General features: G+C 44.3%; 1 protein-coding gene across 3 annotated transcripts in view; it reads left to right on the top strand.

Annotated features, from left to right (window-relative positions):
- Positions 1–6,171: 6,171 nt before the first annotated feature.
- UNC13B (unc-13 homolog B) overlaps positions 6,172–11,661 on the top strand; it is a 215,899-nt gene continuing 210,409 nt past the window's right edge. For all 3 annotated transcript variants that reach the window (XM_085043297.1, XM_085043296.1, XM_085043295.1), the window contains exon 1: positions 6,172–6,296. In XM_085043297.1, the coding sequence (XP_084899423.1) occupies positions 6,275–6,296 (22 nt within the window). In that variant the 5' untranslated portion in view covers positions 6,172–6,274. The remainder of the gene's footprint in view (positions 6,297–11,661) is intronic.

Genomic DNA, 11,661 nt, shown 5'->3' with positions numbered 1-11,661 from the left:
CATACATGTGTGTGGCTGATCTGTGGCACCAAGACCAGGCAATGCTGGTCTGATCCTGATGTGACCAGCTGTGCACAATACATGCCAGTTATACTTGAGAAGTGCTAACTCAAACTGAAAAAGTGCAAAACACGTAATACAGTCAGAAATAGTGATCCCTGGACTGCTTCGAAGAAAATGCCCCTTTTAAACCTGAAAAAGCAAAATTAGAGAGAAGACAGAGTTGCTGCCTTATGTCTAGATACTGGAAAGACAGAAACACTATTTTAACAGGAAGGTGAACCAGGTAGAACAATGAACAATGTGAGTGTGTTGAGAAGTTGGAAGGCCTCCTGTAAAGTTCCAGAGCAAATACCCAAACTATTTTTGAAGGAGACAGAGCTGGGGAAAAGGGGCAGTGTGACTGTAGGAACAAGGATTCTGATCCCAGGGGTCTCCTCAGTCCTGTGTCCCATATCAGTATCAGACTGCCACACAGCAGGTATGTGTTTAGGAAGGGATAGCTGAGCTAAATGCAGCCAAGAATAAATATTGCTCAAAGTATATTTCTGCTGGTCAGAATGATCATTTCAGCCTAAGACAGAGGTGTCCAGAGCACCTGAGCATCATTCAGCTCATGGATATGCTAGGACAGAAATAGTGTGTCCACCAGGACCAGGAAAGTGACTGTGCTTCTGCACTTGGCACTGGTGAGACTACACCTTCAGTCCTGTGTCCAGTTCTGGGCCCCTCAGTCCAGGAGGAACATTGAGGTGCTGGAGCTGGGAAAGGGTCTGGAGCACAAGTCTGGGGAGGAGACAATGAGGGACCTGGGGGTGTTTAGCCTGGAGAAGAGGAGATTCAGGGAGGACATTATCGCTCTAATGGGAGTGATATTGCACTGATAGCGACCTGAAAGGAGGGTGTAGCCAGGTGGGGGTCAGTCTCTTCTCTCAAGCAGCCAGGGACAGGATGAGAGGACATAGTCTCAAGCTGTACAATGGGAGGTTTAGGTTGGACCTTTGGAGGAATTTCTTCACAGAAAGGGTGATTAAACAGTGGAATGGGCTGCCCAGGGAGGTGGTGGACTCACTATCCTTAGAGGTGTTTAAGGAATGATATGGCCACTTTGTGCCATGGTCTGGTTGACACTGTGGCATCCAGCCATAGGCTGGACTTGATAACCTCAGAGGCCCTTTCCAACCTAACTGATTTCATGATTCGGTAATTCTGTGACACCTGCTTCTGAGGAAGCAGCAAGAGTAGCACTGTGCATGCTGGCTAGGTGAGGGATCACTGGCAGACAGCATCAGTCCTAGAACGCATGGTTAGATCCCAAGGAATTATCCATGTTGGGGTCTCTACTTCACACAGACCCCGTGTTGCTAGCTTTGCTGCTCACTGCTTGGACAGACAAAGACCCACTCTACATGTGTGTAGCCCTGGGTGTAGCCTGTGTTTTATAATCCTACTGTATTGCTCAAGGACAAACTGCCCCAATATGAACAAGAAATGCTATGTTTGGGATGCTTGGGATAATTGTATGAGGAAAGGGTTCATTTCTATCAACTCTGGCATAGGCAGTTGAGAGACTTTTCCGTGGAGCAGCTGTAATTGAAAGATCAGTTCCCATGGAAGCTGCTCTCATGTAGAGGGCTTTTTCCCTGAGATGAAAGGATCCCTCTTGCCTCTCCAGCTTTTTGAACATGCATTTGTAATCTAAAAGCTGGCAGATCTCTTTGTGCTGTTTTAAATTGTTATGTGGTGACAGTGTCCACACATCTCATCATTGCTAATGTATTTATATCAGGACACCCTTTGATACCTCCTTCCTTAAAGAATTATCACCACCTCCATTTTGTGGGTGGAGAACTAAGACACAAAAACTGAAGCCTACCCAAGTGGTCATGCTATGCAGGGAGGAAAGCTAAATGGCTGCAGAGAGTTCCTGAGCATGCTGAAAGGAAAGGCTCAGTATAGGGACTTCAGTGCCACTGTGGTGGGTTGGACAAGGACAGTTGGAGGGGCTCTGATTCAAGAGGCAATTAAAAGTAAGCCCCTGGTTAATGCCTTAAATTTCCAGACCACTGTCACTTCCAGATGTCACCAATCTTTAGAAAAGGACAAGACTGGGACACTGGAAAGAGGATGCCCCAAGCTGCAGCCCAAAGCTTGGCTGCTTCTTTGGTGGGGGTTGCTGCCCTGTCCACCTTGCTGCCCTGCAGGTGCTGAAGTTCTATCCATTCCCCGACCTCTGAAATTTTTTGAGAATTTCTGAGTGTTAAAAGCAACATTCTGGTTCATGTTCAACTGGAAGGATCTCAGGCTGCTTCCCTGTACATTTCAGTGCATATCTGCAGTGTTTTCCAGCTAGTGCACTGACAATAGGCTGCAATCCACTCCAGAGACTGACGCATTTCAAGACGTTATTGAAATGTCTCCTGCACACAGGTAAGACACCACACAGGGTTGTGAAAGAGATCCTGTTGTACCCTAGTGGATGTGCAAATGTTACATTTTATTAATAAAAAATAGGTCAGAAATAGCAGTGAAAGCCATTTCAGTAGCCTGTTATTTTACAGCCAAATAAATCTGAGGGCTGCCTCCCAATATCAGAATATCAATCAACTGCTTAGTCTGTATTCAGCACTGAATTCCTGCCAAATGTCATAGGGTAAATTAAAAGCTTTTTTTCCTTATCTTTAGAGCTTAGCCCCAAAAACCAGGTCTGAGATGATTTTGTTTTGTCAGTTGCATAACAGTAAAAAATGGTTTAACAGATCTAAACCCTTTCATTTAAAATAAAGCTCATGTGGGTTTGCTACACGCTAACTTTCAGCTTGAGCCATTCTCCAGCAACAAATACAAAACTCAAAAAATGCAGAAGAACAAGAAGAGAGGAAGCAAACACACTTTACTTAGACTGCAAATATAGCTATAGTATTGCTCTCTGAACAGGGAAGCTACAGCAAATAGGCAGGTATAAAACAGCTGGCAAGCTGCAGTGACTGGAGTATCACCTGTTTATTACTTTCTTATTCAACAGCAGGTGAACCGAGACCAATGGCTGGGGTCTGAGTAGCCACAGAAAATTAACTCTTGCTCTGCAGGGAGTAAAAAAAATCAGGTGTCACTTTGGAATTGACACTAACGCCTCTGTTCTGAGTTTGCAGAGTCCCATTTGCTGTTCAGGAAGGCAGATAGTCTCAGTGTGTAAGGAGGTTACTGTAGTGTGCTCAGTGCACTGTGTTTTTCCTCATTAATTCTGTAGAATTCTCCAATAAAAAGAGTACACTGGTGATGGAGTGTGCTGCCTGTGCTACCAGAACACACTGTCAGCTGCAGAATTTAGATCTGGTCTGCTACAACAGGTTCTGGGCTTTGCTTCTAGTTAAGCATTTGTGAACCTGGCATTCCCTTTTGAAGATTTTTAGAAACAAACCTGGAAAAATCAAGCATGTTTAAAAACTTGAGGACAGCCCAGGACATGGGTTCCTTTTTTCCCTCTTTCTACTGCGGCTTTTTATCACTAAACTATTTTTGTGTTTATGACAACAATGTCCAAGAGGAAGCAGTAGAAACAATAACAAAGAAAGATGCATTGGGGAGTGTCACTTCAGCTGGGAAAACATAAGGAAGTTGATTTCAAAGAACAAACATAATTTAGAAGAAGGTAACTCTACCTTGCAAAAGTTTCAGTGCCTTGATCCTTCTTCCAGCCTATCTGAGATGGAAAGGAGAGGAGGAATGGACAGACACACAAGTACAAATGATTTCTTTTGATTAGACAAAGTCTGGTAAAACACTTGCGTCTAATTAAACCTCAGAACTGCAGGGAAATCATAACATCTGTGATAATCCCAGCGTTTGCTGTTACTGTTGGTGGTAAGAGATTTCATCCTAGCTACAAGACACTTACTTAATTGCCACAGTGCTGATAACACATTACTATGATTTTAAAATGCACATGACATCATTTGCCCTTGATGAGATAATTTCCCTATTCTGATAGCATTTACAAGCTGTGGGCAAGATAGGGACTTGCTGTACCAGGTGCCATGTGACGCAGTCTGTGACAATTACAGCCTCGAATGTTTTAATTTTTAAATTAGGACAGGCAGAGCAATGGGGCCCAGTAAAGGGAGGAGAGAAGTCATGATGAGATTGTGTGGTTGTGGCAGAAATTAGCTTTCGCACAGTTTAAGGGATTTTGTTTGCAACTAGGCTGCAAAGAAGGCAGGAAAGAAAAGGCATCAGGACAGCTCAGGGACCCCCAAGCACACCTTCTGCTGATGAAAAGCTCTGAGGCTCTGAAGAAATGCAAAGAAGTGATAGAGATCTGAAGAGTCCAGGGATGTGGCACTCTACACTGAGACACATGGGAGATAAATAATAATGGACTTTACAGAGAGAAACACTAACTTCCCTTCAAGTTAACTGAAAAGTCACTATTGTGCCTAGCTCACAGGTGGGACAGGCTTGGATGATGTACAGCCAAAATGCAGAGGCTAGTGTGCTAGAGCCCTTACAGTCTGCTGCTGCTACAGGTGATGAACACATAGAGAGGCAAAGCAGAGCTTTTGAGGGGTCTAGCAGCATTTCAGCAGCACTGAAGCTACTGCAGGGGCAAGAAGAGGAGATTTTTTCCTCTGGCTGCCTCAACGCTGGCACTTGCAGCTCCCTGCACTGAGAGTTCCCACTCACACTGCTAAGTGGAAGTGTCCCCAGTCCTTTGAGGCTGCCTTTGGTAACACCCTTAGCACACAGTCTGGTTGGTTGTTTGCAGGAATATCATGGTTTATCCTTACAAGTAGTTCCTCTTCGTATCACAGAGATTGGTATGTTTTTGACACATTCCCTTCACTGATGCACTTCTGGGCAGCAAACATAAAAGCAGAAAAACATGCTGTGCTGCACAGGGCAGAAATTAAATTTCCCCTGTCTAGGTGTGAATTTTGAGAAGGTTGGTCTTTGAAACACCCAATTAAGAGTCTTGTACTCCACACTCTGTGCAGATTTTGCTGGTCTAAATGTTAATGGAATGGCAATCACATGATATGACATTATGCTGTTGAGTTTCAATTTCAGAAATTATTTGCTGGATCTTCTGTTTGGAACTAGAAGCACATTCTGCAGTATTATGGCTATTTATAGTTTGGGGTGAAGCAGCACTAAAAGCAATACAGGTGATCAGAGAAAACTGCTAGAACTGGGCTCAAAGGAAACCACCTCGGGAGGGTCTTTCTGCAACAGGCAGCCGATTAGTCACTCAATCAGAAGATGAGGAGGCAAGGAGTTTGGAGTGGTCTGAGATAGACTAGACAAGCAGAGAGATGGAGTGGGTATTGCTAACCACACAAACACATCAGGTTCTGGAAACCCTCAGAGCTTGTTGCCCTTTGTAGCTGGAAGGGCAATGAAGGAGGACTTTAGGACACAGGAATCACATCTGCTTGTCCTGTTTTTCCTTAAGTGCTGGCTTACGGCTTTTTCTGTGTGGGGGATACAGATGGCTGTTGCTGTGCATCAGTCGAGATCCTTCATCACCTGTTGAGCTCCTTCATCAGCAGTCGAGCTTCTTCACTGGCAGCTGAGATGGTGAAGGGCCTTGAGGGGAAGCTGTGTGAGGAACGGCTGAGGTCACTTGGTTTGTTTATCCTGCAGGAGACTGAGGGGAGACCTCACAGCAGCCTACATCTTCCTCACGTGGGGAAGCAGAGTCTCTCCGGTGACAAGGCTGGAGGGAACGGCCTGAAGTTGTGTTAGGGGAGGTTTTGGTTGGATTTTAGGATAAAGTTCTCCACTGAGAGAGTGGTTGGGCACTGGGACAAGCTGCCCAGGGAAGTAGTCACAGCACCAAGCCTGGCAGAGTTCAAGAGGCGCTTGAACAATGTCCCCAGGCACACGGTGGGATTTTTGGCTTGTCCTGGGCAGAACCAAGAGCTGACTCGATGACCCCAACGGGTCCCTTCCAACTCAACACATTCCACGATCCTTTCGCTAGCAAACCAGCACCTGTCCGAGCACAGGACAGGTTCGAAACCCTCCTGCGAAGACACATTCAGGGCGTTGCTCCTCCCGCGAGTTCCCTCCACCTTTCGGGAGTGGAACAAAACCCTGAGAAGCAGAGGGGTGAAGCAGCAAACCCCCCTCACCCCGAGCGCAGCCTCCCCCTCACGTCGCTCGTCACTCGGCCCTGCCCCGGCGGGACAGCCCCGCCCCGGCTGAGGCGCCGCCGCCGCCCGGTGTCCGCGGGGCGGCATGAGGAGAGCCGGGGGCGGCTGCCGGGGCCGCCATGTCGCTGCTGTGCGTGCGAGGTGAGCGGGGCGGTGGCGGCGGAGCGGGGGGACACGCCTGGGCACGGTTCGGCTTTGTCCTGGGCCAAGGGGGTTTCGGCCTCCCGGCGGCGGCCACGGGCGTGCCGGTGCTTCCTGGCTGAGCCGCGGCCCGGGCCGCCACCTGCACCCCTGGGCAGTCGGTGCCGCTCGGCGAGGGAGCGGTGCGGGTCCGGGAGCGGCGGTGCCGGCCGGGGCGGTGCGGAGCCGTGAGGAGCCGCGAGGAGCCGCGGCTGACTTTGGGAGTTGGCTCGGACACGAGTTGAATCGCTGCCGCCCAGTGCACGGCGCGGGCAGGAAGCAGGCTGCTGTCACTCCGTGCAGTCGCCTTAGAGCATGCATTGTTATTTCACATACATTCCTAATTACCTCCTCATGCTACTATCGAGGCTCGTCCTCTCGCTGAACAGGTTGCGGGCAGGAGGCACTTTCTCTGCGCAGTGGATCATAGTGCCGTCTCCGGTTTCCCATTCCTTGGTGCCTTGTGCCAGAAAATGATGATAAAGAAATCCCTGGGGGAAACCATCTGCCAGGGCTCACGCTATCGGGACGTGTCTCCCTGCACTGAACGCCGTGGTCACAGGGCGTCCCCGAGCCAGCCGTGCCCTGCGGCTTAAAAGTGTAGTTTTAATGTTCTCAGCTCCTCTGCCAGGTATGATAAAAAAACTGGCACCGCTGGCAGTTCAGCTCTTCTGTCACACACAGCGGTTTGTTTGATAACAGCTCCTTATCCAGCTGTTTGTCACCTTTTTGAGTCAAAACCCCTGTGTCGATGGTGGTGTTGATAGGATGCCCAGCAGAGCATCTTGAGATGTGTTGTTTTGGGGAGAGCACTGTTCCTGGGGAGTGTTTCTGAATTAAGTTTCAGCCCTTTTATTAAACATATGTTGTGTTTAAGGGTTAGGAGAGGCGCACAAGTGCAAAGTTTATCTTAGAAATGCTATTCCTACACTTTCGTGTAAACTGTGAAGCACAGAGTTGTCTAGCCCATTTTGAAGGCTTTGCCAAAATCTCTTCAATTGAAGCTGAGTCTTATTAGTCAAAGGTTGCTTATATGTTTTACAGGTGTTTCTTTATTCCTTTAGGTGGTTCATCCTCAAAGTGTTTTCAGAATGTCCTTTAAAGAAATGTGGATTTGATACCACTTGAAGCTGACTGTATTAAAAATGTATTTACACACCATTCACGAAGAATATTGAAAGAACATGAACTGGATGATTGAGTTGTGGAAAGTGTCTTCTCTTTTTAGGGTGTTTGTTCTCGATCTGTAGAGTTTTTGGGACAAGAGTATTTCAGGAACCTGGAATGATATGCTGTTGTGTTTGGTTTATTCTTTGGTTGTGTGTAAAGAGCTAAAGAAGAAACTTGAGGTGGCTGGTGACTGTGTGTGAATTGCTGTGAAAATTATATCTTCCATTTCCATGTGCTGTGTGAAGACAGTAGAAAACAGCAGCATTCATTTAAATAGATGATACTGAGCACCTTTATTATAACATTGCAGAATGTAGTCAATTTACTAAACGTCAAGAAACATGTTTTCTGAAATAGGCATGACTGAAAGGATGAGCTGGTGAGACCTCGCAAGTAGCAACCATCAAATATGAAATGGAAGTAGGTTGAGGTAGGGCAGTCTGAAAAACAAAATAGATACCAGGAGCTGAGATAAAACAAATGGGGCGAGGAGGAGAAGGCTTTATTAATTGTCACTTCTTTAAAAAAGCCCAACAAATGGCACTTTTCTTGATTTTTTTGCCTTTTCACTGAAGTGAACTAATCTTGTTGAGACAGTGGTGAGCTGTTAATAAGAAAGTTGAAAAAGATTATTTTTTTTTCCCCATTAAAAATGGTACACATATAAGACTGCATAGTAGTGTGGAGTTGGATGGTGTGGAGCTGAGACTAACAAAGAAAGTCAACAAACACCCCCATGGAATAAATGCTGGTGATTGGGACACTCTTAATAGCATCTGGAGTGCAGTTTTACAGATAAAGGAAAATGTGGAAAAAGCCCTAAGTGTCAGCATCAGAAGAAGCCTAGCGGTCAGAAGGATAGTGTTTTAATTTATTGATTTATTTTCTACCCCCCTTGAATTGCGCCCATTAATTGTATTTTAACGAATCGCTAATCTAAAACAGTGCTCACCAAGCATGTCTGAGTGCTGCCTTTGTTCCTGAAAGCCCATGAAAGCCCAGCTAGCATAGATGGCTTCTTGATCTCATCTTGAATGCTATATTTCTTTTACCGTTTCTTCTTGGAGAACAAATGATTTTTTTTTTGTATATGCTTTTTTCCCTTCCCCCCCTTTGTTTATTTGTTTTGGTTTGTTGTTTATTTGTTGTTGTTTTGCTATGTGGCATTTTTTGTTTGTTTCTTTGGTGTATTTTTTTTTTTAGAGAATCATTGAGCTGTATCTGCCATAGAAATAGGAAGCACCTGATAGAAAATCTAAGCTCAGAGGAATTGTGAGTCTGGGCTTGTCTGCAACTGTTCAGGGGACGTGTGAAATGAGCCAGTGGTAACGGGCTATTGTAGGAGCAAATTAAGGGATTCTTTTGAAGCAGGAAAATGTGCAGTGAGTGTAAGTGAAGTGAAGGAGAAAAAAAATCCTGAATATTACATGACTGAGGCTTTTAGGAGACTTCTTCGTATTTTGATTCCACTGCTTAAGTGCTAGAGAGATTGCATACACTCCTGTTCAGAGCAGCTGTGTCTGGATTATGTCTGATAATCTTCTCTTGGCATAGTTTGCTTTATTAGTTTGCATTTAGTGTTGTATTTGTGAAAATAGCACATATTAAATAAAACTAATCCCAGGGAAGCAGTCTAGTTTTTCATATCAGTCTTGCATTGTTAACTTTCTTGGCTTTCTCTTGTAACTGTTGATTTTACCTCACATCTCAACTAAATAAAATTTCTTCTGATCTTTGTCTCCTGACTTGGAGATGGGAATAACTGCTGTCTCAGCACAGCTTGCAGGGGTCACAGCAAAGGGGACCCTGCTGAGGCTGGCTCACCCGGTCACTGGCTCTGTTTGTCATTGTCCTGACACACACTTGATGCCCTTTCACTTGCTAGCTTTTATTGCATCCTGCTTTGTTCCCAGCCCTTGCTGTCTCAGGGCAGTGATGGTTCTCTTCTAGTTTTTCTCCTCTCTGCTTTAAAGCAGCTTAAACTGTGTCTTCACTGTTACTTGTATTCCAAACTGCTTGACCTGCCTTGTCCTCTTGATAATTATAATGCCAAGGATGTTGGCAGTGGGGTTCTTCCCTCATCCCTGTGCACAGTACCTGACTTAGTCCTGTGGGGGCATAGTGCTTTTGTGCAATGTGCTTTTATCTTGAGACTTGATCCACAGTATCTGAGTGAGATTTGGCTGCCAGAGGTATGTGGGAGATTGACTTGGATGAGCTCTTGCACTCTAGAATTTCAAGTTGGCTGCAGTGTGAAATGGTACTGTCTGGATGTTAGGAATATTTTTTTTTTTGGTTTGCCTAATATTTATATTGTGGCTGCTATGAAGAGTTAGAAGAGCTTGTTACACAGTGACATTTTTGAGAAAACAGCTGAAGTGTTGGGATACTACTCAGAGAACTTAACTGTCCCTCCCTGTATAGCCAGCAAGATTTAAGTTCCAGTACTGAACTATACTGAGCTCTGTTGACATCCAAGTGAAAGAAGCAAAGAAGGAAAATGGAAATGGGTGTTTATGATAACAGAAATGAAAACATGTTCATCTTGTTAGGAACTTAGAAATATCTATACCTACAAGCGCAGTGGTCAAGTGTCAGGACCTTCTCTTTAAAGGATTTTTCCCCACCTTGATGCAATGGCCTCAACTTACCTCAGTGTTCTCTGTAAGACTGAATGCAGTGCCTCCAGTTTTCTGTTGTGACAGTATTGTGAAATGGTTGTAGAACTGAGAAAAAAAACCCCTACCCATCTTCTTGTAGGTCAAACTGATGAAGAAGAGAATTGGACATTAAAAATAGTAGCAGAACTGCAAGGTTATAACTGTAGGGTGTTGAAATAACATAATGATTAATTTAGAATTTTCTGTGTAACTGTTATGAACTCCATTTCTCTAGTTGTATGTAGTCAGGAAGCTACCAGTGTAGGTAGTGTTGGAACAAAATAAAGTGCATTAGAAATTTGGATGATAAGGCTAAGATAAAAGTGTTATCTACTAAAAGAGCATTTTTTTGTTGAGAGTTACGTTTGAGATTTCTAAGGGTATTATTGGAGAGAAATTTTAAGATTTCTAGCTTTTTCTGTTGTCCAGTAAAACTTATAAACCACATTTGGCTTTTGATGCACGCATGATCATTTGATTTCCTCTTGAAAATCCTCACTCTTTCAGCTTTGGGCACTGTTGCTGCAAGTTTCAAGAAACATTGTGGAATCTACTTTTTAGGTATTCAGGGACTGTGAATTTTGTGAAAACTCCCTATAGTTCTCAGTGGATTGAAGGGAATGTACAGAGATGCTTCCTGAATTTGAATAGTGTCTGCTTCCTTCTTTCTCTCAGGATATACTCTGAGCTGACTCCTTCAGTTTGGGATCTGCCAGGCCAAACATGTTAAAGTTGTTATTAGCATACTCTTTTAATATGCAATAAAGTGCTGCATTTAATCTAAATGCTGAAAGAACCTAATTTTAAACTGTAACAGTCCGAGATCTAGTTGCAGCTTACACAGCAGCATTGATAGTCCAAGCAAATTAAACTGCTTTTTCAAATCCAGGACCTTAATTCAAATATTTGACTTGAATGCATATGAAATGCATATGTCTGATGGCAAATCATCTTCCTATAAATTTCCTTTGAAATTTCTTCCTGCTTTTTTCTTTTGCCTTATGGTCAAATTTTACTGAGTGTCTTGTAAAATACTTAAAGCACTCAGTGAAAGTGGTTCTTGCTGCTCTTCCAGGAGATCTTGAACTGGAGAGAAGTGCCTAATAACTCTTTGTTGGTTTTTCACTCTGATAATTCACTGTGTGGTCTTGCAAACAGATTAGGAGCTGCTGTGAAAGTGTGTAGGGTCTTCACTACCTCTGCCTCTTTCATAGGTTAAAGCTCACTAGTTAATACCTGGCATTTTCTTGGTGTGGAAGTGTATGAAAGAAACTTGCTGTTCTTGCCTCTTGTTTGATAGAAAGATTTCTGGAGTCAGTAGTTTGAAAGGTTTCCCTTTAGCACTTGAATTTGCTTTTCTTTGCAGTCTTTATTTTCTGACTGTACTTCTAAAGTTCGTATAGTAGTGAAAATTGCATTTAATATTGTGGTGTTGATCTCATCATTGTTGAATAGAGAACTAAAATCTGCTTTACTCATATTGTTGGCTTGTGCTT

This window comes from Lichenostomus cassidix, chromosome Z, assembly GCF_008360975.1.
Source record: "Lichenostomus cassidix isolate B80296 chromosome Z, HeHo_3.0, whole genome shotgun sequence".
Lineage (NCBI taxonomy): Eukaryota > Metazoa > Chordata > Aves > Passeriformes > Meliphagidae > Lichenostomus > Lichenostomus cassidix.
The sequence above is the reverse complement of the archived record's forward strand: the minus strand, read 5'-3'. Positions and strand labels throughout refer to the sequence as shown.